The 25,965-nt window shown below is 36.8% G+C and overlaps 1 protein-coding gene across 1 annotated transcript in view; it reads left to right on the forward strand.

Moving 5' to 3' along the window:
* The window catches only part of LAMA2 (laminin subunit alpha 2), a 377,166-nt gene that overhangs the window by 100,865 nt on the left and 250,336 nt on the right, over positions 1-25,965 (forward strand). Inside the window, 1 exon segment of the mRNA XM_055811018.1 lies at positions 17,448-17,690. Within this exon segment, the coding sequence (XP_055666993.1) occupies positions 17,448-17,690 (243 nt within the window).

Raw genomic sequence — 25,965 nt, forward strand, 5'->3', positions numbered from 1 at the left:
ATGTAAGCAAGAGGATTTGAGGGTAGATGGAAAATAATATTATTTGTATTATGCCAAGATAAATACAGAACAATTATCTGGTACCAAATTTATTCATAATGTTATTAAACTTGACTGTTTTGGTATTCAGTTAAGTAGGTAACAAATTAATTCCCCCCTACCCCTTAAAATCTTCTCTGGTCTGTGGCTGGCCAACATTTGTCTGCAACTTGGATCAGACCAGAAAGAACAGAATCATAGAATCATTTAGGTTGGAAAAAACTTTTAAGATCATGAGTCCGATTGTTAACCTATCACTGGCAAGTCCCCCACTAAACGATGGCCCTAAGTGCCAGATCTACCCGTCTTTTAAACACCTCCAGGGATGGTGACTCAACCACTTCCCTGGGCAGCCTGTTCAGTGCTTGATAACCCTTTCAGTGAAGAATTTTTTCCTAATATCCAATCTAAAACTCCCCGGCACAACTTGAGGCTTGTAATTGCTATGTTTGTGCTGATAAATTCTTGCTTTAAGTACAAAATGCTTAACTTCTTTTTGTGCGATAGAGCTACAAAAAGGCAAATCTACAAGTAAAGGACTGAAAATTGTAGAACTGCATTAGATTGTGTGTTAGTACTGGTAAATATGATAGTACATGGACTGCTTTTATCGATCCCAATTTCATTAGAAAATCAGGAAAATAATTACAATTTCTTCATTTATGTAGTGCTTGGCTTTTTGAGGCAGATACAATTTTTTTTTTTTTTACTTTATTGTGCAGTGTGGCCATATAAAAATAGCATATGCTCATTAGCAATAGCTAATAAAATGAAAGTAAAATATATTTAACTTTAGAAGGAGGTAAATTATTATCAGTTGTGTTGGGAAAAACGCAATATTTTTTGTTATTTTCTCCCAACAGTTGAGGTTTGCCATAATACTTAGAAAAAGAGCTTTTATTTGTAATGGAGGCTAGGTTTCTAATTCATTAAAGTATGTTTGAAATATGTACCTTTCTGTTATAAAAATATGAGTTGAAAACTGGAACTGTTTGGTTCCGAGCATCTTTGCTAATTTGCTCGTAATACTTCACTTTTTAGTAATTTTGATAATCACCATCTTACCTATTTCACAAGAATATTACAGACCACCATTCATGGATGTATATGTGAAACTATTTTTTACAGTACTTTTCATCCAGCAGGTGCATAGGAGGTCAAAAAATTAATGCAGATTTATTTGGGAGTTGCTCATGTGAATTTAAATGGAGGTTAAAATGAGAGGCTGAGTTACGCTGGTTACTGAAATTGAGACTGCAGGTCCAAGCTTGGCAGGGTAGCTTCCTCGGTGTGCTAGGTTACTGCATCTATGAAGCACTCACAAATTACCCAGAGAAGCTGTCCGCTGTTCTGCATCCCTGAGTCCTGCTGCTTGTGTAGGGTCTGTCGGTGAGCACTTCAAGTGCAACAAAAGTATTTCAGGTCCTGTGCGTGCAGTGTTTAGCAGGACAGAAAATAACCATTCTCTTCAACAAGTATAGAGAAGGGAGTTGGCAAAACAGAAGTGCTTAGACTTCTGGAGAGAACATATTCCTTGTACTCACGCTATTTCAAATCCTCAAATGGTTTTATTTCACAGTGATGTGGAAGATTATTAGAGTTATCTGTAAAGCAAATTGGCAAATACACCCGAAAACCAGTTGGCAGTTTGAGGTGAGGTGGTCAGACCATCTGTTTTTGATTTCTACACACCTCAGGACACTTTCATTAACAAAATCCCTGCTGTTGTGGGGAACAAGGACATTGGCAATACCCTTGATATTGCTAAGATACTTGTGCCAGGAGCATATTTATGTGGATTTTGATTTCTTTTTTGCTATACACTTTGTGTTTTTCTAAATGGTGCTGGAATATTTTGTGGATGGTAGATGTATGGAACTTGAGTGGACCCAGAGTTAGTTCTGTTCTGGCAGAAAATTCTGGACTAACTAAATAGATCTTAATTGCCTGAGACTGTGGAGGATCAGTGCAGCGTCTGGTTAATCCTTACCAGGCATAAATGTCTGAAGAAAAAGAAAGTAGTTGACACTCAGAGCCTTGTAAGATCTCATAACGTGTACTTCATAGGTGCAAGACCAAAAATAACTGATCAACATATGTACTTGATTTCTTTATAAAACAATTGCAGTTTAACAGTTTTAAGTTCCTTAAGCTTTGATAGTGTCCAGCTCTTTCACCGTGTCTTTTCACCCTGCCCCCTGCCCTCCTTCTGTAGGAAGTGAGAAGGGAGTCCAAAACATTGTATTCTGACACCATGTAGAAATCACTGCAGTCCAGTTCTCCTGAAGCGTATTTCAGTATATTTTAGAACATAAGTTCTTAGACTTACGGACTTTACTATTTGAGTGGCACATATTATACTTTGGTAAGAGACATTTCTGAAACTATATATAAAGCTATAACTGTATAACTGAATAACAAAGTAGGAGAAGAATGCTCGCTTGCTCAGAAGCATTTTGAAAAGCATTTATGAAAAGCAGACAGCAATATTCTGTTAATGCTAAATTAATTATTTTGTAATTCTGTATTGTCCAAATATAATTTGAATCAAGGATTTTGAGCTGGTTTTGAATGATTTCTTTGCTATTTGATTCACTTTAATATCCATGAGCAGAAATACACACAAACACACACACTCATGTGTGCATGGTCACAAACGTATCACATAACCTTAACAAGGATAATGCTAGGAAGAGAAAAAGAATTGCAAAACTGAGTGATTGCTTTTGCTTCCTCTACACAAGACTGAACAGCTAAGTGGCTCTGTGGTAAAAGACAGACATGAGAGAACTAAGAAACAAGATGAATGGGAGAGATTCAGGCTGGGACAGAAAAATAACAGGATAGGACTCAGACTAGTGTTATAAAAGCTCAGTGTGGTAGTCTCTGGAAAGAGCTTAAAAGGGAGGAGAAAAAAACCAGCTTATCGATACAGGGAAACAGAATCAGCATATGCATGATTGCCACCAAATTAAAAAGAAATATCTTTATGGAGGAAGAGTCCCATGGAAAGTACATCTTCACTCTTTGCTACTATAGGTAGAGCAGCTGCAAATATAAGAAAAAGCATATAAATTTCTGAAAGTAATATTTCACAGCTGAGTTACATATACCACATCCACATTATGGACTGTGATTCATTATTTTGTTACTATGCTTTATAATGCTTGTTTTTTAAAAATTATTTTTACTTCAAAGCTTGAATTTTGGGTTGCACAATGTGTTTATACATCTGCTGCTATGCTGAGAACTACTGTACATAATGTGAAATGTGACTTATAATTTGAACATAAAATTTGGATAAAATTTGAAACCAACTGAGGAAAAAATCTGAATATTGATACTTCAATTTTGCCTGCGTTAGCAAAGAGCGTGTCACAGTGGGAGAGAAGCAGGACAGACATGGGAGAGGAATTGTGTTTATTTGATGCTGAGAACCCAGCTCACTTGTCAGGAAATTTATTTTAGACTAGCTTTATTCTGGTCCATGGTCTGAGTCTCCATTAGCAGCTGAAATGAATGAGGGATGTCTCAGCATGTTCTTCTGGCTTAGTTCTTATCTGAAGGGAATCCAGTTTGTGAGCTCCATGACCTCTTTATGATGTGAACCCAAAGCATGCGAAAATGGGACAGCTGGGAGATTCAACTCAAAAGCATGCTCCTTACCTCAGTTAAGAAGCTAATGTGGATGTACCCTCATAAGCCCTGTGTCTGAAGAGAGTCCAGATTTTATGTTAAGCTTATGAGATGCCACACATACCAAAATGATATTTCCCTATGTCTTAATGTAATATTATTGACCTTTGTTGGGGGAGAAGGGAAGTATGAAAGAGGAGAAACCTCCTGCAAAGAGACCTTGCTGATGGAACCTTGCTTGTCATTTGCTCCTTAGCTTTGCCAGGATGAGTGTGCAGTGTTGAGGGCTGTTTGAAAGAAACATTATTTTCAGCTGTCAGTTCCTTTGATGCACAATATTCACAAGATCCCTTGGGGGAGTACCACTCACTTTCAGAAAGGTTCATCACTGTTACACAGCAGCATGTTTGTTAGCTCAGAGAATGACTTGATGCAAGGGTGGCAAGTACTGTCTCACAGAACCATGTTGAAGATGTTGCCCAGATGTGTGGTCAGACTGAGACAGGTTACCTGTTCATAATATATTCAAATTAAAGAATGTCTGTTTTATGAGCAATTAAATTCTTATTTCCATCCCTATTTCTCTGCCTGCTTTTGGCCTTCTCCCTCTCCCTTCTAGTGTTTGACTGAGGGGGTTACAAGAAGATTGCTATAGGAAGGACTGGCTTGAGTACTTCTATAATTGCAAAAGTAAAGCTGTCCTTTCTGATTAATGATTTCTTTGTGTTTCTAGTACATGAGATATTGCCTGGTCTTTACCATCCCTTCAAAAGCCAGTCTGAAAACACATGTTCTAGGAACTGTGTCTTATTGTAAAATAAGCAGCAGAGACCATGAATTTCTGTCTGTGTCCCTGCCCAACTTATTTTCTTTACAGAAGAAATAACCAGGTTTTAGAAAAGCAGACCATTTAGAAGTTGTTGCATGATTTCTCGATTCTGGAACCATCTCCCTGTTGTCTGGTTTCAAAGAACTACTGGAACCCGTTGTGTGGGTCTTTGTCTATGCAGCCAAACCCCACAATTAGATTCAATTAAATTAATCCTTTAGGGATTGACTGAAGTCAGTCTTACAGCCACAGTGAAATATAAGGTAAATTGGATGGTAAGATATTTCACAACAACATTTAATATTCACAACTTCCTTTAATACAGATTTATGTTTTCTTATTTTCACTAATAATAGTTCACCAAACAATAGCTAATGAATCATAATGTGTTGAGCAACACAGCCATATTAAAATAGCCTTTACATGTGATCTGCACAGTAGTACAGGAATATGTATATCACTAGACAATATTTGGTTTTCAAATTATATTTTCTCTGCTTTGGAATATCAAATACATTTTCTAGTGGGGAAAAAAAAAGTTACAGCTAGCCTTGTGTTGAATAACTTCTGATATCAAATATCAGCTAAAGGAATAAAGATAAGGTTAAAAATGCTGTTTACTTCTGTGCTACAGGAACCAGATCGGGAAAATTAAGTGCCAGTCAGTCTTCATATGTTAAATTTATATATAAGTCCAAACATTTTGCTTAGGTTTTCATTTAATACTTTCTTTTTCTTTTTTACTAACGTTTACGTGCTTCTAATATCTGAGATGCTTTCAAAACAGTTTCTGTAAAGGTGAAGCTTAAAGCATCTCTTCATCCTCAAACCAGGCAGTAATTTAACAAAAATGAGAATAATGCAAACTGAGACTTTTCACCAACAAATGCCAGTCTGTTTTGTCCATCTTCAAAAATGTTTGTCTAAAGAGAGAAATGTGAACAGAAGCAAAGTCTGTTCAGACTCTAGTGCTGCAATTCCATGATTGCTGTTCCTGCCCGGTGCATCCTCCTCCCCAAACTTGCTGCAGGGAGACATTCTTGTCTCCCTTGTTCTAGCACTAGCACTTGTGCTGCCATCCAGCGAACCAGATCAGTACCTTGATACTGGAAACTACATCTTGTCTTGTTTTTCAGGGTTAGGTTTCTGCCAGATCAATTTTTTAATTTGCTTGCTCTGTGAGGTTTTAATGCCAGCATGGGGGAGGGGGCAGGAACATATTTCAGGAGGTGGTGGGGAAAACTGTTCCACCCCTCTCTGGAGCAGCTGGCACTCTTCATTGGCTTCAACTGATTGTAAAATTTTAAAGTATAAAACACTGATCTATGAGCTACAGTCCATGCCTGCAAATAGAGCTGTCACTCTGAATATTTGTTTCTGGTATTTCTTGCACATGAATCTGTTCCGAAGTAATGTAAAAATTTGAGAGTTCAAAGCATTCATTCTCTCTCTCGCAAAAAAAATAAAAAATCATAAGTGCAGTTCTGTGGCTCAGTTCTAAGTGCAGTTCTGTGGCTCAGTTAAGCCACAGCCCAACAAAGATGCAAGTAAACCCATGACAATGAGACAGTGGAACTAATTTTTTTTTTTTTAAAGATGATGTATTTCTTCTGTTTTATTAAAGTCTCCAGCTATTTTTTAACGTGTAACTGAATGTTAGCTATAATACTGATGGGTTTTTTTAAAAATGTCTTTTTTTGTTTCCTTCATAGACTTGAATCTGAACATTTTAGTAATTTCCTTCATTTCTTTAGTTTCATGATTTGCTGATAATGCTATAATCGGATATCTGTTGGGTGAAACAAAGCATACTTTATCCTCCTGATATTCTTTTTAACCAAAGCAAAACTACTGGTTTTGAAGTTAGTTTATAATGAAATGATTTGAAAAAAGCAAAAAGCAAAACCAGAAAACAAACAACATATACCAGTGAGGATTTGTAGCAAACTTATCTAGAAAACATAATTATTAGTACTTGTGAAAACAAAACAGAACTGTAGTAAATATTTTGACAGCACAGTGAACATTTTTAAGAGCTACCTGTTTTGTATGCTATTAGCAAGTACACTTCATTCTATGTGGCTTTCCAGCTGGCTTTCCCTTCATGGGAAGGAGAGAATATGTATGCACTCTGGTTACAGGTGTCATACAGGCCTTGGTTCTTGTCTCAGAAGAAAGTTTTCCACATTGGTATCACTCAGACAAAAGCCTGGAGAAAACCGCGTGACCTTTTTCCTTAGCTAAGGGTTGAGAGTGCACATTGATGGCAGCTGTAACTCCAGCAGAGCCTGCTGCATGCAGCTTTTAGGTGTTCTGACAAACAAGTCTTAGTGAAGTTACTCGAGCTGACTTTCCCATAGCATTAAAAAAGAAAGCTTTTTGTAAGTGGTGCAATATTATGTGGAGGGAGTACTCTTCAATGCATTCTGAAATGCGAAGAAGCCATTATTGTCCTGAAAGATCAGTTGTAATACCCAACCTATAAATTGCTGCTAGCGAGATTTATTTGTGTTAACAATAAATCTTCATAGGAGTATTTAGCCCAGTTTTTTTAATGCTCCCCACTCAATCAGACCATAACTTTATTGTTTTGTGTTTAGTCAGAAAGATTTCTAAGTAAGCAAATCCTTTCAGCTTCAGTTCATAATACATGCTGACAAAGAGTAAAAAAATCATTTAAGAATTACTAGTTTTTCTTTCTGAGGTTACTTACCTTACATTTTCCCTGGATAACTGCAGTAAATACATATACCACTTTGCCTTTTCTAATTTTGGCTTTAACCAAGAGAGCTATTCACCTTTCCATCCTTCAGGCAAATAGTTTCAGGATATAGGTCCTAAATACTCTATTGTAACCTTTGAATCCAGAGTGACACACACGTGTCACAGTGACATGAATGCAAAATTTTCTTCGGATTTTGTACTACTGGCAGTTCTGGTTCTAAAGAAAGTCACAATGCCTAGGAGAATGGTGGCATGACAAGTAATGGGATCATAGGATTCTCAGTCTTTAATAGATTTTGCTCTCCTTGCTGAAGAAATATATTGTCATTGAATAGTTTATGATGAATAAAAAGCTAGCTAGAAAAATGAATTTTGCAGCTGACAGTGGTGGTCATGAAATAATGCTTCTGTTGTTCTAGCCATTTATCACAAAATTATTATTGAAATGTAAGGTCTATACTACAAGATGGGCAACAAGATTCAGTAGTACACATGATGAAAACTGTCGTAACAGAAAGACAGCTGAATATGTGTTGTGATAGGTTATTAATTGACTAATTTGTGTTTTGTAAGGTTTTGTGTGTAAGTTAAGATTTAGGGGAGTAGGAACAACTCCTAATAGCAAGACAGTACCTTGTCATATGAATGTCATGTAGTGCTTTGCAGTATTATGTCAGTATATCAACAATTATTTGATGAAATATGCTTAAGTTTTTGTTTTTAATTGCCTTTAAGCTAGCAGGCTGTGCAAGTGTTCAGATAGCAGTATATGGCATGGGGTAAAATGCTGCTACTTTTAATAATGTGTGCAGTAGGTCAGAGCTTGGTCAAGAACATTGAATAAGACTTGCCAAGAGGTTTTCCTCGTCTGTGCAATTTGTTGGTGAATCTGAAACCACTCTAGGAAAAAGTAATAATGGTAGTAAAGTAAATGTTTAAATAGGTCTTGGGGCTGCACAAAATAATCCCTGGTTCTGAACATTGAAGAATGAATACATATGTATACGTTCCTTTCATCAATTTTTTCCCTTTTTCCCTTTGTGCTCCATGAAGGCCATCTGCTGCCGATCACATGCTCAGTGGAAGCACTTAGAGACTCATTTATCAATCATGTAGTTTAGACAGTCAGTAGAAACAGTCATTAATGTAGCTCTTTTTTTTTTTTTTTTTTTTTTTTTAATTTGGACTAATGTGGACTAAGTGACTGAAGAAGCTTAGAGAAGGCTATGTATTAGATCTCTCCAGCTATGAAACATGGAAAACCAGACACTTGGTCTGTTCTTAAACAGAACATACAACTTTGTAGTGAAGATAAACCCTTTGCTTGGTTCTGAGTCCTAATGTGTTATGTCTTCTAAGTTTTCATAAGTAAATTCTGATTGTGGAAGGGGACTATAAGATGGAAATATATAAAATTACTCATCTTATAATTAAGCGTTTATATCACGTATATCCCCTGCTATGCCAAACAGCAACATAGCCACATCTAAAGCAGTTCTCAGGATAATTTAAAAAGTATTAAGAACTAAAAACAAAAATGAAAACTGAGCATGCATGCACTTTTTTGATCTGGGAATCAGATTTAGTTTCTCATTTCTTTTCCATTTTCTTCCTTCGTTGTGTATTTTTTTGAAATTTCCAAAGTTCAGTGACATAAGGGCAGTTCAGAATCACTCCCAGAATATATTTTTAAGCCTTTTTAACCACTATCTTGTTTAGCTAAAGAAATGAGGGATGGTTCATATGAAGAGAGTGAAGAAAAGCAGATGAGGCTGAAAATATTTTGGAAAAAAGTCTTTATTTTTTTTATTTGAAGATTCAAGTTACTACTTTGTTCATGTTTTCATTGTTCAAGTTGTTCATATTGCACAATATTTCCGACTGATATGGAGAGATTGTGTCATGTTCAGGGAATGGGTATAAATTGGTGTAATGGGTATAAATATGCCTATTTCATATTCACAATGATCTTAACCTCAAAGAGCTCACAATCAAAATCAAATAAAAATCCCAGTTCCTCGAGATGATGCCTCTTATCATACATTATATATGGTGAATAACACGTCCTTTTTTCAGAGAACTCAAAGTAAAAGCTTGGAAGATTTCAGCAGGGAAATGTTAAAGGTTTAAAAGTTGATAATGCAGAAGGTACTCTATGCTAACAGTACAACAGTTTCAGATGTTTGTTTGTATTCCTCTCTACAAGGTGGGTAACAGATAGATGTCACCTCACTAAATAACAAACATTTATTTATATACTTTTTAGCACCCTGCAGAAAAGTCAGAAACCATAACATTGAAAAAGATCTTTAATTTCACATTGATAAAATTAGTGTAGCTTGAACTTGCTTTCTGCTGTACAAAAAGGAAATCTGAATAACTTGACAGGATACATCCCAGGGTCCTGAGGTAATTCGCTGATGTAGTTGCTAAGCCACTTTCCATTATATTTGAGAAATCACGGCACTAAAGCGAAGTCTCCACTGACTTGGGAAAAGGGGGTATCACACCTATTTTTGAAAAGGGCAATAAAGAGGACCCTGGGAACTACCAACCAGCCAGCCTCTAGTACAAGATGTACCTGCTTAACACAGGAGGGTTGGACTAGATCTTCAAAGGTTCCTTCCAGCCCAAACCATTCTATGATTCTATAAGAAAAGTAAGCATTCTCTAGGAAAAGCAGATTCTTTTGTGCTATTCCTGTATCTGACTGGTTTCATCTATTTTAAAATTAATATTCACATTACGGAATTAAACTATAAATAATTGGTATGAGTCTGTAATAGGTGAGGAGATTGAGAACAGTTTTTAAATGTGTAGGTTTCAAGGTTTGTGCATTGTAAAACTTTTAAATGGAGCCTAAAATAATGGCTATGACAGTTCTTTCCTTCTCAAGGTGGAGGAACAGACAGGTCACTCTTAAAAGGCAGCTGGTGAGATGACGCTGCACGGAAATCGAAATCAGAAAACTTTACTCTGGGTGCTCTCAATGCTACTGGACCCAGGCTGAGCGTGAATTCTTGGATCAAACAAAAAAACAAAGCGGGGAGGGGGAGGGGGGAGTGGAGTTTTTTTGTGTTTTAGCACCAAAACAGAAGAACCACCTTTTCTGTCTTTCTATTGTATAGATTTGAAGAAGAAAGGTTTGAATATTGGCATTTCCATCTATTTTCCTTTCCTCACCATACACTCTCGCCATGGAAAGAAGTGATTAGCCTTAGGAAATGAAGAAAAAAAGAAATTGCTTTTTGCTATTATTTGAAAGCACTGTCGAAAGAAATTACTAACTGTAGCCCTCGGTTCTGGTGTACACTAGGCCAGTGATGAGCAGCAAAAAGCAGCTATTCTTTTTGAGGCCTTCACAAACAACTTAACAGTGGGTAATGGAGAAAACCAGCCGAGAAAATTACAAAGAACAAAGCTGACATTGCCAGAAACTTTGCATGTACTGGCTCCCTCCATTTGCCTTAATGTATCTTAGTCAGCAGCTGGACAACCTGAGAGCTTTACAGTTTGACATTTTATAAAGTGCACTCTTTTAATAGACTTAGCCTTTTTTTTTTTAAAAAAATGACACAAGTTATAATCATCTTTTACTTGCAAATTGAGCAAAAGTTGAGAGGTATTAATAAAGGATCTATTTTTCTCAAGGAGAAGAATATGTTCTTAAGTGAACCTGAGCCTCTCTAGCAGTTATATACAGGGAGGAGGAAAGCTGAGCTTGCTCTCAGTTGAGGTATTTTTAAATTTTTTACAAACGCATCATCTGCAGATATTAACTGGGTGTGACCAAGAATTTTACATGAGTGAATTTTTGTCTAATTAGAAAAGGCAGAAGATTTCTAACTGAAACTTGGCTTGATTTGGAGACACACACCTTAGAACTTTTCAAGGTTTTCTATGGTAAAAATCTTAACTGTTTTCCCCACAGAGTTCTGTGGACATCATCTTTTGCGTGGCGTTTGTATCTACAGTTTTTCTGGGACAGATAATGCCCTGCTAGCTAGTAACCAAAATTGTTTGCAACACTGTGGAAAAAAACCCACTATGTTGGAATCAAGTGTGTGCATCTTTCAGCCCAAATTCCCCATCTGGTAGCAGCGTTTCAGTTGGAAGCAGCTCAGATGAACAGGAGAGACATTGTCATTAGAAGGCAAACTGCAGCATGGTGGGAAGCTGTTCAGCTCTCTAAACTGATAAACTGATATTAGCTGAATCCTGCTAAATGGTGGTGGTGGGGGGGTGTTGGTGGTTTTTTGTTGCTTTTTTTTCCCCCCATGCCAACATTTTCAATTACGAAATTTCTAACTGTGAGCTGAATGTTTGAAACCATGGCCACTGTCTCCCAGGACAGTGATAGGAAAAGATACGTGCTACTTGGTCGTTTGAGGAATCTGGAGAGCCACTTCATTTCTAAATTAGGCTTTTTCTCTGAGTTGGATGTGAGACTAAAATGAGAATGTTAGTTGTTCTTAAATAGCCAATTGTTCGAAAATTCTTGAATCAAAACAGTCAACTGTCTTTCATATAGGCACAAACAATAATCCATAAGAATACATGTGAATTGAAATATGACTGACCACAGAGAATCATAAGCAATTGCTATCAGCCCTTGAAAACATGAGGAGCTGTTTCTCAAACCCACAAAACCTCAGCTTTAGCTCATTAGCAAAAGTAGTTTGATTTAGGCTGTTTCATGTCATAAGCCTGTAGAAGAGGCTATTCCAAAACAAAAAGTAGTGCCAATGTGATATTTGAGATGCTTGATAGCCTGCATATATAACAACTATTTTTATACATGAGTGTAAAGATAGAAGTTAATGATCAAGCAACACTGTTTTGCATTCAGAGTTTGTATAGATCTGTAATTCCTGATGGTCATCCCAGGTGTTAGAAGTTACTGAATCTGGTAGCCTGATGGAGGCAAGGCTGCTGTGGCTCTGTCTTCATGTTCAGACGGTAGCAAAGCAGAGCTCATGTTTCTGAGAGAGTGAAGCACACACAGGGAGCAGCATAAATAGATCACAGTGCCCTGTCAGCACCCACATGAACGCAAACCAGCACAGGCTGCCTCACCCTGTTCTTCCTTTTCAGCTGATGAGGATTAAAGTCTTCTAGGGGCATCTATGGATGCATACACACAAGCAACACTTCAGTAGCTGGCCCTAGATGATGTATCCACTAGCTGGCCCCAGATTTCACTGGTGTCACTGGTTGCTGGCACCCAAACAAAAGAGGCTTGGAGATTTGCAGCCCTACTCTAATTGCTGGTGCTGAGACCTCTTCTACTTTCTGGCTAGTTGAGCTTGAAGTTAACTCTTGATCACACATAGTACCCACTGAAAAGTGGGAGCACACCTAAATGGAAGATACTTAGGATTTAATGAGAAAATGGGACACACTTCAGTGATTGAGGTCAGGACAAACATGCTGACCAGCTAGGTATTTACAGTTAACTTGTTCCTTTTCTTTTCTTTTTCCTTATGCTTGTTCCTCCCTGATCCACCTTGATCCCTCCCTTTCCCTGCCTTTATCGCCAAAATGTTTCATAGTAAGTCTCATTAATTTACAGAATCCCCTTAACCCATCCCATAATAAATTTCACACTGTCTAAAAATGTTCTTTCCCCTGCTTCTCTTAATGAGTTGCACGCCCCTGTAGCCAATAACACCTATTAGCCCAAAGGCCATTCTGAGACAGCTCTCAGTTGACTCATCTGAATGGATTTCACATTGGGACAGGGGGTGTTTGCAGTGCTTTGCTGTCCCTAACAACACTTTTAAATGACTGGTTAAATGAATGTATGGGATGTTTAAAGCCACAAGTTTTAACAGTATTTTCACCCTGGCCCAGCTTCTGCATTCTCAATAAAAGAATACCATGTCTACGTGACCACTGAACTGGAATAATAATCAATGTAATATAATTACGGTAAATAAGCAGATACACAGTTTACACCAGATTGCTGATGGAAGCCTCTATTAGAGCTGTTAACATTCTTCTGTTGAGAAAATGAAATGGAAATACTTCTGTAGAATTGTGTAGTACTGTATTTTTTCTCTGATGATATTCTGGCTTACATGAACAGTTTCTAACTGAAGGATTTATTTTTTAAATAGAAGTGCAGGTGGGAGTCAGGCACAGTGAGATTTCCTGCTTCACTAGCTAACCCTGTGCAGATTAATGATTCACTTCAGCTCTATCTGAATAATATTAGTGTAGCAAATTATCCTGTATAGTAGGACGCACTTTTCTATGTCTTAGGAGGCATTCATAAGAAGATACAGTACTATAACTTATGAAACTGTTCCTCACAATATGTGCTTTGCAGGTCTCACTGCTGAGACTATTACCAGTGAAAATGAGACCCAAGACTCATTTTGTTTCTCATCTTGAGGATTATGTTGTCTGTAATTTGGGAAAGGCTTAAAGGACTATTTAGACTATTTCCCTCCCACTCCCATAATTACACTGTGGTCATATGAGCAGAGCAAGTAGAAAAAAGCACCAGCTGCACTTCGGCAGCTGTGTTAATGATCTATTACATGCTACTAGGCAGCTTGGTATTGCTCTGTTTTCACATTTGTATCAGCAAGCTCTGTTTCTGCAGGTTACGTTCTGTTTGATTTGTACAAAACCAGATGTGCTCAAAGATTGTACAATTATTACATCGGTTGACATGTGTCATCTTATTGATGCTAGTTGAAAAGTAAACGAGGCATGCTCTATCAATTTTACCCTATGGAAATAGAAGCTCAGTGTTACAGTTTCCAAGTAAGCTTCAGAAAGCTAAGCAGGTTCGCTTTTTTTGATTGTAGAAACAAATACAGCAAAACTCATGATACTTGAGACTGCATTGGTAGTAGTATTCTCATGCCACTACGCTCCTTTTGGTTGTATTGTAGTAACCAGAACACTATTTGCTAAGGAACTGCACAGTAAAAGAAAGGTTCCTCTTGTATCTGGAGAAAGACAATTTGCCAGTTGGTTGGAAAGTCAGTGTTGCTTCCATGACATTGACTTGCTTTGAGAATCATCATACAGCTGCCATTAATTTTAGCCTGGTTTTTGTGCGCTGGCTTCTATTGTGAAATTGCTTAGAAAGCAGATTAAAGCATGGAATACACTGTTGTCTGTGTCACAGCTGTGACTATTGTAGCTTTCTAAGCTGGGACAACCGTCTTCCTAATTCATGCTAAAGCTCTAAAAGTCTACCTGTATTCCAAATAAAAGGTGTTTCTAAGAAGCACGGGTAACATCTGTACTTTCTTCAACCTAGCCTTAGTGAGAAAAATGAGGAATAATATCAGCCAGGTCATGTTTTTGATGCATGTGCTTGCTCATCTTCCCTTGACTGCAATTAGCATTAACAGTCTAACAACATTTGAAAATTCTGGTCTTCAGTTCCAGCTCTGTTTCTCTGCCCAGGAAATAATTTTGTTTTATACAAAACAGTCTTTCAGTTCCTCATGAATAGAGACTTGAAAGAGAAAAGAAAATGTTTCACATGTCAGTGGGCTGCAGATTGCTTAGCGCTGTTGTAGAAGCCGCTAAAGGAACTCTCAGAGGCTGGGACAGTAGTAGTCTGGATCAGCCCGATCACTAATTCTGTAGTGGTAAAAAACAGCTCTTCATGTGTACTCTTTAATTTATGTTAACAAGCATTTTTCCTTGTCAAGTTTAAATTAAGAGTCCACCCCGCTATAACTATGACTTGAAATACGCTGTTTCCTCTCCACTGCTTTTTTAATAAAATTTTGTTGCAGTTTCATTTGCAAAGTATGCTAAAAATAATTAAAGCCAAAGGTGTATAATAAATAGAAGTCAAACAGTATGCTATCCCGGAAGGTAAGAAATGAGACTTCAAACAAATCTTCAGCAGAATGTGCAGGAAATGTTACTGAAATAGGGCTCTAATTTGAAAAGTCACTAGAAAGTTTCACTCTCCCACACAGCCTAGTATTTCAAAGCAAGCAAACAAAAAGCCACTTCTGTTGATTATGCCCCTTGGCTCCACAAAGCCAATGCATCCAAGATGTTTGCAGAGCTGAATGGTTTTTTGGCAGTGTTTAACACTGAATCTTCTGTGAAGTTTTGAAGATTTTAGGACTTCCACAAAGGAAACTATGTATGCACGCCTAAGATTATGAATTTGTTGTCAGCTATGTTCTAAAGCACAGATCTTCCACAGTAGAAGCCCTAGTAATATGTAAAACCTTAGCTGTTAACCATTCAACGTACAAGGAATAGTCTTAATATGAGAACTGGGGTAAAACACTTATTTGATTATTATTTTTTTTTAAGTATTTGGAAGTAGTCTAGAATGAAGTCTCTATTCTGGACAGCTGGAGCTGAAAGTTTATGTGGCTTGACAAGATTATGCTGGTGTAAAAATTATATGTTGGATTCTTTATTCATGCAAAGGACAATGTACAAAATAACCCTTGATAAGCTAGTTCCTTTAAAATATAGCTGTTGCTCATTACCTCCCTCAGAAAATAATAAATAATTAAACACTTCAGCTATTTTCTTTCATTTCAAAGAGCATAAGTGGGAGAGAACAGTTTGGAGAGGTATGTTCATGTTGTGTTTTTCTCTGTTTATTGTAAACAGTATTGGTGACACTGATCTAGTACAGTTACAGCTATAGTTACTTGTGACCACAATGGAATATATTTGTGAATGTGTTTAAGAGGGGAAAGGGCATTTTGTGAAACAGGACAGATTGTTGTATGATTCCTGTTGAAACAATGGAATGAAACACATTTTTCTCCTTGTCTCTGGAGATTTTCTTTTATACTACTGAAGAAAAACATTGATAACTTAAGGTAATCCTCTATGAATGCAGTTACACACGTGTTTTTCAGGTCGCAATAAACACAGCCTCACCCACTTCTTATTCCCACTGAAAAACTTCCGTTGTTAGTGATTTGACTTCCTGACTGAAGCTGTTGTGGATCTTACCACGTTCTCAGCATCTACACAGAAGGCGGGAATGATAATTGGAGATAAACATTTTTTTTTTCCTACTGTCATCAAATGCACTGTAGTATTTGCTGTACTCTGCCACTTAATATAGTTTCTATTTTATAATACCGGTGTATAATAGTATTTTATAATACTATTAAAAAAGCAGTTTAACTCTTGTTACTCTTTCTTTCATCAAATACAGTAGGATCTTCTTTCACCAGCGTTACTGATTGTCTAGGTATTCACAACAGATTTTGTATGGACTGAGTCTGAATCATGCAGCTTCTTTACAATGACTGTCCAGTATAGAAAGCATTAAATGTTAAATCAACACTATACTGCTGTCCATGATACCCTCTGGCATCCTCATGTGCAGACTCACAGCACTGCATCTTAAAAATATTAATTTGGTATATGTGCTGCTTTTGTAATGGAAATAGCTTTCCTTTTCTTTCCTTAGCTTCATTTCTACATTTGTGCATCTAGACATTACTAGGTTAAAAAAACCACACCAAACCAAAACTGCATCACTAATGTCATTCTGCAATTGCAAATGCATTGTTTGTGGCTTGCATTCCAGCAAGCTTGTAAACAGGAATAAGCCTTGATAAATCAATTGAATAGGCAGGTGAAATGGACCATAATGAACATTGATTACATGCTTACATTCTGTTTACAGTGATATTGGATGTGTCTCTGTCCTGTAAAGCTTATTTATGGCCAGAGTGCCAAGTCATATGATTGAAACTAGAATGTTTTATGGAATAATTTCAGCATGATGTGATTAGCTTTTAATACTTTAAACCTATGGCTTCTTTCTTAACAGCAATAACATTCTTACAGTTCGGCAACTCCTAAACATTGCAGATAGTGTATGTCTATAAATACACATACAGAAACAAACCCATTTCTAGAAACTGAAAATACTTGAAAACAAACTTTGCAAACGTTTGGCTGAAACTGCAGTTTAGCAATTACCTACTAAGTTAGGTGGCATTTAGAGTGCTTTTTAATTCTATTTTCAAAGTCTCCATTGGCCTAATGCAACTCATTTGTTTTCTGAAATGTTAATGGAGAATTTATTTCTGTACTTAGAGTTTCGATGGAATCCGCGGTCATATTTCGTATTTTTGGTCAGGAAATTCAACATTGTCATATTTACTGTTCTTAATTTGGTAATTATTAAGAAAACAGAGTGAATTTATAATTATCTGTTTACATATATTTTAACAATTTGTCGGTTTTCCAGGTTTTCCAGATTGCGTATGTTATTGTGAAAGCAGCTAACTCACCTCGACCTGGAAATTGGATATTAGAGCGTTCGCTGGATGGTGTCGACTATCAACCATGGCAGTATTACGCTATCACAGATAGTGAGTGCCTGACACGCTACAACATTCATCCCCGTCCTGGAACTCCATCCTATATAAAAGATGATGAAGTCATATGCACTTCTTATTATTCCAAAATACATCCTCTGGAGAATGGAGAGGTAAGATCAGATGTTATTACATGCACCATTACCTGACAGAAAAAAAACCACCCTTTGCTTAATTGGCAAATATCTGCCTTGAGCAGACAGAGTGTTTTGGTATGCTTGAAAACTGGGGAGAGGTAGTCTATTTGCAATTTAAAAACCTCATCTTACTTGGTCCTATATAAATGCATACAAGGTACACTCTAATAAGCATATTCTGCAGAGTAAACCAAGAAATAAAAGAGTTATTAGGTGGAAGTAGGCACTAGTACTTTCAGACAACTTTAAGTGCTTGAAATATGTTCCCATGTCATTTACAAAGGTGAGAATACTGAGAAAAATCATGAACCCAGTGAAGTCATTAAAGACTGAGTTGTATTTTCAGTCCCTGTGTATAAGCTATGATGTTAAATGTTAATGATTTTACTTAGAGTTTAATTTATTGCATATAAGAGCTTGTAACTGACCATCTGCCCCTGCATATACCTATTCATTCTTGTCCTGTCAGAGGCCTGTGCTATTTCAGTGTGAGTCCAGGCACATGAATCACAGACCAGTCATTTGTTTTAACTGTGAGGGCGTAGAAAAGATGTGGTGGAGGACAGAATGAGGATCTGTGATTGAAAGAACAAGGTAAATGTGACAACTGTAGCTGAAAATACAGTGTTTTCGGCCTCTTACAATGGAGAAAGGGAAAGCCGTGTGTACTAAATTCCAACTGTATATTTTTTTCACATTTTTTTCCGATGCTTGCTTTGCACACGGCTTGGTAAATCAAGGAAGTAACATGACCTGAATGCGAAGATCTGAAGTGTTTATTTATTTACAGATTCTTTGATGTCTAATGATATTCTGAGAAATTTTAGCTTCAATATTGATCCTTCCATTAATTTTTTCTGTTCCACTTTTTAATGGCTTATCTGCATATGAAGAGGTACACACTTACTCTCTTTTGTTCCTCTGCATGCAAAATAACATTCACATACAAAATGGCTAATACAATTATTTTTGAGTACTGGATATATATATGTATAGTTTGTTTATATTTACAGGAAATTTCCAATGCCAGTTGCAAAAATAGAGAAATACAGCTTTCAGTGAAAATATCCTGCTGATATCCTTTAAAAAGGTGTAAGCTTTCTAAAGGAGTCTCACATGAGTTACCAGATACAAAATTGGTTGCACATCTAGGAAAAGTCACCACAAATACTTTGTGCTTGTAGTTGTATCATTTGCACTGGCATCATTTGAATGGGTATTAGTTCTTGTAAAATCTAGCAGGAGCAGATAAAGTGATATTAAGAGAAATGGTGCATATATGTTTTCAAAACATTTCCAACTGGGTGCTTTTTAAGTGGTGAACAGAACAGGAGTTAGCAGTTTTCCACTTGCGAAGAAATTTTCTACAGGGAGAACATGTCTGCACTGAAGATACAACGCCAAAGTAATTATTCCAATATTTAATTTAATTTACATGGTTCAATTTCTTTATCTAATTCTCTTCTGGTATTGATTCCAGTAGTCTGCTGTCCTCTTGGTTAAACCAGTGCATCCTTGTATTCTTCATTGGCTGAGTTTAATAGCAAAGGGCTTTTATTCAGCATGCTGGTATATATCCGTGGCTGAAACATTGGCTTAAGGCCTGCTGAATTGAGTGGAACTTAATTCTGATCTTAAGTGTGCAATTAATAATTTTTAACTTGGCCTGATGTGCTGTAATTGGTGCTCTGTCTTGAACCTAGTAAATGACCATCATCTGGTAAAGTTTCCTTAAACAGGAAATAGATTTTGAAGGGAGGAATGCATCTGTTCCAGTCCACTTGGAACAGGGGAATTGTTAGATCAGGCATACTCTGTGAAAGGCCTATGATTTAAGCCACCCTATATTAATCTTACCTCACACAGGTAGTTATTAATCTGAGATATGGCCCTAATAGAGAGAGAACATCTTGAAGTGAAAAGCCAAAAGCTTAACTTTTATAGTGGCTGGAAAAGTATCATTCCACATTAATTAATCAGCTTACATTTTTAGCAATATTCTTTTCATAAGTAAAACACTAGTTTCATCTGTCTGAGCAGCTGTAGACTGCATTACAAAATATGTAGCATTAACACAGAACTAACCCAGGTTAATTCTTTTTCATATTTAATCAAACACATAACATGAAAAATAATACAATTTATACCAATGTCAGATTTACTCGTAATTGTTTTGTAGGCGGTATTTGCCTGGTTCCTGGTCTTTCAGTGGAACTACATCTGCATATAATTTATTTTTGTTCCAGGGTAGGACTTTTGTTTTATGTGTCAGATATTACAGACATTTCGTAAGACTGACAGAGTTAAGAAATGTACATGACATAGCTTTCTTTTGCTGGAAAACCCATGAGCTGTTTAGACACACCATTCTGCTGTACCTCAGGAAACCTGATGAAGTATAGAAGGAGCATAGGTTGGCAAGCCAGTGCCAAAGTCAAATCTACACTTACAGTAGTGTCATAAGTTAAAATCTGTCATCCTCAAAAAAGCAGAATATGTTCTTTTGATGTATACTTCCAACAAACATTTTAGTCAATGGTTTGATTGATTAGAGTATATCCAGAAATGTTAATTCTAGGCAAAATACTTTTGGCATTTCATAGTGTCAGTACCTGCAGCAGTAATATTCCTGTGGCTAATCACAGAATTAAACCCAACAAGAACTGGAACGACAACAGCAAAAAGACAAAAACCAAACAAAATCCCCATGTGATTTATCTTCAGGTCAGTGTAACTTGCCCAAGTTTAAGTTTTTGTAGTCAAATGTGAATAAACAATCTGTAGACCAAGATTTATTTGCATAAAATAATTTTATTGAATGTTTTAATGCATTAATGGAAAATGTATAATGATAGCTTCTGAATGAACAAAACTGAGAAATTCTCAAATAAGGAAATTTCTCTAGAAGTGTAGACTTGAATGCAGAAAGATTGTTAGCATTCCAGTTTCTATACTAAGATCAGTGATACTTGAAGAAATCATAGGGAGAACAGTGTCTCTATATCACACTGGCAGAGGACTTTTAGCATTTACATTTCTGATAACACCATCAATACATGTAAATGCTAAAGTTTCTCAAAATAGCATTTGAAAATTAAAAAGCAAGTTCCATTGTCTCAGTGTCCCAAAGACAGGAAAAGAACAAAAAGAAATGAAGAGATCAGTTGTATTAATGACTTACTAACTTTTACTGAATTGATGTTTCTTGCTTTAATTAGATTAAGTAAATTTTTTGGCTCTAACTGAGAAAGAGTTGTTTAAGGGTTAATAACTGGCCGGATGAGACTGCTATTTTTGGATAAAGAAGAATGCCAATTTTGTGACATTGTTGTCTTTATTTAAACACCATATCAGAATGGTATTTCTTTTTTTCTTTATTTCCTTAGATGTTCATTAGGTTGAGAACTAAAAATTAGTAGGTTACCTTAGTGATACTTTGCTTCATTTCCCTGACACAGGAGCCTCTGATGTTTGCATCTAATTTGTACCTGTTTTTATTGGAGTCTTCCTTCTGAGAGACTACAGTTTGTGTCACACCTTTTTTACCTCAATGACTAGGTAGATACAAAGACCTGGACATTAACTTTCAATATCGTAATTTATTTTTTTTCGTGAGATGTATGAAGATATCTTTTATGAAATGTTTGTTTGAACTAATATGTATAGTATTTGTATTTGGATATGTAGGAATCTTCCCTCTTGCTTGCAGTTTCAAAGCTGGATCCTTGGAAGACTTCAGGTGCACCAGTTGATCACTCTAACATGTTAGGAAAATTTATATCTTTTATTAGACAATGACACATTTTACCTGAACTGTAGGTTGACAGGAAAAAAAATGTAGGAGGTTACACTTAGAAAAAGCATTCTTCAAACATAGATTCAGAGTATTTTGAATAGGCTAGGAACAAATATTTAGGTAAAAAATCATTGGTTTGTTCTATTTTTAATATAAAGTAATTCTTTGTGCAAGCAGAGATTGAAAGTCAAATCCAATGAAGACAGTGGGAAGAAAGGTTTAATTGATCTCATGGGAAAACAGTTGATTCTTACCTACTAAGAAGTCAAGAGGAAAAAACTCTCCTATTCTGGGAAACAGTGAGTTTCTCTACAATGAAGCTTTCTGAAAGTATAAAAACCAAGAGGAAGAGTATGACTTTATATTCCCACATTATTAAATCTTAACTGGAATAGCCAATGGACTCCCTGGTCCCTATTAGTGTCATCACATAAAGATCTAACAGAAAATTGTTTTTCAATAATTATAGTCATTACTGTTGTGTGGAAGGTATGTAACCTACAAGGAGAAGAAATCCCTCCCTCTTTGTGGGCAGAATCTGTCTTCAGAGGATGCTGCCTCAAAGGATATTCTTGCAGTTGAGTTTAGGTTACACAGAAGTTACAAATTATGAGCCTTATTTGTCAGTTTGGTAAGCAGATTTAATATAAAAAGGAGGGATTAAGAAAGGAGAAGTTGAAGTGGCTGTAGATGAGGAATACTTTTCCTTTGAAAGGATTTGTGTGTGTAAGTGTGTGTGTATAGCTAATGGAAAAATCTCTTGGCAGGACACAGAAGTAACACTGGTCTCTTTTTCAATCCCTGTTGCCCTTTGTCAGAATTATCAGATGCTCTCCTGAAGTTCTTGCTCAGGGTAATATTGCTAACTTCCTAGTTATGTAGTCTGCACTTGCTCTTAACCTTGTAGAGACTAGATGAACAAGTCAACAATGTTGAAACCCTTCCTTGGTGTTTTTGACTCCTACCCAAGACAGAGGTAGGTTAGAGTTCTGTCTTATACTGTCTGGCTTTTTCTTCAGGAAAACATTCACCATGCTTTTTTTCTAGACAGGGCAGAAGGGAGTTGAAAATAGTAACAATGTCAGTACTGATGGAGCGTTTGGAGTGGGGTGGGGGGCAGTAGGGGAGATGAGTTGAACGTTATTTTAACTCCAGTCCGTAATGAAAGCTTTTACATTTATAACGGGTTTTTTTTTGTATCTCATGCCTCCCTATCACCAGATACACTTGTGCAATTGTGAGCTTTTTGGTTTTCCATCACATGACTTGTTTTGGTTTATTTCATATTTCATGGAAGAATGAAACTGAGATGTAGATTAGCTGTATCAGGATGCTGTGAACATCACTCCTCACTAATTGCTGCAATACTCATTTGGTATCATGAAAAGATATCCATAAATGTATCTCTGCTACAAATTGTGACTGATGAAGAAAATCATATGTTTGTGATTGTCCTAACAAGGCAATGGAGAGGTGAAATTTCAGATTCAGTAAATATTTCCTGTTACTGAATAAGAGAAACACTCTCTGATCCTGTTGTGTGAGATGTTTTTCAAATGCTTTTTTCAGTTGCTAAGAATGATCTACCTTGACATTTAGAGATCAAAAATTTGAAAGGTATTAGCCCTATATTTGAAGGAAAGTAACATGATTCTAGAAATGAGAATGCCACCTAATTGCAGTATGTCAAGTGTACCAAATTTCCAAAATGGTTGTGTAGATGCTCCAGATCAAACGCAGCCCTGACTATTGCTTGTTTCTTTACAGCGAGCAGCATTAGTGAAGCAGTCAATGGGACTATCAGATAGTTCATATAACTATGATGATAATAACTATCAGACTATTTTTAAGGAGGTAAAATAGTTGCACATCTGTTACTTACACATTTTTGACTAGCACAGCCCAAATGGACCTTTTAAACGACTAATCATTGTTAAAGCACTGGGTCATTTGATTCAACAATGTCAGCCTACTTTCAGTATTACATTTACTATGTAGACTTAAGCAAATTAAAAAAAAAAAGTTATACCCACAGAGGAATATGCAGTATTTTTGTAATTTTGTTTTTAATAAGTAAAGCAGTACATGAAAATGGATTTTAAAATAGCTTAGATATTAGAGCTCTATTTTATATCCAGCACATTTTCAGCTCATGGGATTTCCTTATCCTGATGTATTTTGCACCTTTCATACTGTTGGTGTATCCATATTGCAAATGCTTTTCCATACTTAGCTCAGACCCCTCTGGAGTTCTTACATTCCTAACATCCTTTGGCAGTTAGTTCCATTTATCTGGTACCTGTTGTAACAAGAACCACCTCCTTTTACTTCATTTCAAACTTGGCTACCACTGGTTTCATTTGATGAACTGCAGTTCTTGTACTGGCAGATTTGCTGAGGGGTCAATCTGTATCCACTTCCCTCTATAAATTTCTGACATATTTTTACTTGTCACCTATTTTCCAGTCTGAAGAGTCTTGCCCTATTCTGTTGTTTTTTTACACAGAAGATGCTCGTTCATTTCATCATCTTCTTGACCTTCTCTCAACTTTTTCCATTAATGATATGCTCATTTGAAGATGAGGTGACAATGGTATTCAAGGTGTGGGTGAACCATGGATTTATAGTGGTCTAACTATGTTTTCTACTTGTCATTTCTGAAAAGCTTGGTTCCAACATGCTATTTTGGATTGCTGCTGAGCATTGTTGCTTATTGAAGTCTAATGTTTTCTCTAGGAAAAAAATAATAAATGCATCACTTAAAAATACTAGTAGCTTACCCCTAAATTCTGTATCGCTTCTGCCTTACTGGCTTCCTTTCCAGCTTCAGGTGTTAAAATTCCCTCTTAGTTTCCTTTCTCTTGCTGATCTTTTAATCCTTTTTCACCTTTATGATGCCTACCTACCAGATCATATATATTCCTCTCTAATTTTTTTATTTAGAGTAATTTTTGCTTCAAATTTACTTCTTCACTATATATAATTCTAAGAGGTTCACTTTTCTCACCTTTCCTACAATTCTTAAAGGACTGCAATATCAAAGCAGTGAATGAAGTGCAGATATTTGAATAGATAGAAAGACATGAGTATTTTGTGCTGAATAAACCACTTGAATGGACCATATTATACCTCACATGTCTGTATAAATATCATTAGTGTGATTCTACTGCCAGAGTGATGCCAGGTATTAAATAGAACTTCTGTATGTTGTCTCTATTCTGAAAGCATATGGTGTTCATGTAGTATTTGTGCAGGCCTTTATGAGAGTTTGTTACAACTTCCACAGCATGAAACCTTGATCCTGTTGTGTTGAAGAATTCAGCCCAGAGAAAGGTCATGTCTTTACAGTGGGAGGGATGTACTTGCAGATCATCTTAGCAAATTTCCAGTGGGGGAATTTCAGACATTGATTGCTGAGCAAGTGAGAATACTAGGCAGTAGATTCAATCAGTGTGGCCTCACCTTGAGTACTCTGTGCAGGTCTGGGCCCCGCAATTTAAGATGGACGTGAAGGTCCTTGAATGCAGGCAGAGGAAGGCAGCAAAGTCGGTGACAGGGCTGGAAGGAATGTCCTAGGAGGAGCAGCTAAAAACTCTGGGCTTGTCTGCTTTGGAGAGAAGGAGGCTGAGGGGCAACCTCATTGCTCTCTGCAGCTTTCTGAGCAGGAGATGTGGAGAGGGAGATGCTGATCTCTTCTCCCTGGCATCCAGTGATAGGATGCTTGGGAATGGCTCAACAATGCACCAGGGAAGGTTTAGACTGGACATTAGGAAGAATTTCTTTACTGAGAGGGTGGTCAAACACTGGAACGGGCTTCCTAAAGAGATGGACAGTGCCCCAAGCCTGTCAGTGTTTAAAGAATCACTTGGACAATGTCCTTAATAACATGCTTTAACTTTTGGTCAGCCCTGAAGCAGTCAAGCAGTTGAACTAGATGTTTGTTGTAGGTCCCTTCCAACTGAAACAGTCTATTCTAATTGAGCTTTCTCATTTCTTTTTCTTTTTTTTAAACACATATCTAGTGTTAAATGAAAAGTACTTGGCAATATTTTCAGAAAGATATTAACACTAATACGCCATGCTTATGAAGTTTTTCTGAGATGACTACCTGTTGATCATTAGTATTATTTCCATGTTCACAAAAGTGAAAATTAGAGACTGAAAGACTTTGACAAGAGCTGTCTGTGTGAACAGCGGAGCCTAAGGTTCTCTGAGTCCCGATGCTAGCCTTTAACAAGAAAATTCTTCCTGACTACTATATGGCTATAGCCAGCACTAAGGCTGAAGCAGAGGACTGACAGGGAGGGGAGTTATGGTGGGAATTAAGTAACCTGTCTGATTCCTTTTCTGCAAATGAGTTTTCCTGTCACTGTTATTACAGTGGTGAGAATGATACTGCAATGAAGGTGATCCTTCACTGCTGCTCCTTCAAACACTTAACCTCTTACTCCTCCT

The sequence above is a fragment of the Falco peregrinus genome, chromosome 7 (genome assembly GCF_023634155.1).
Source record: "Falco peregrinus isolate bFalPer1 chromosome 7, bFalPer1.pri, whole genome shotgun sequence".
In the NCBI taxonomy this organism is placed as follows: Eukaryota; Metazoa; Chordata; class Aves; order Falconiformes; family Falconidae; genus Falco; species Falco peregrinus.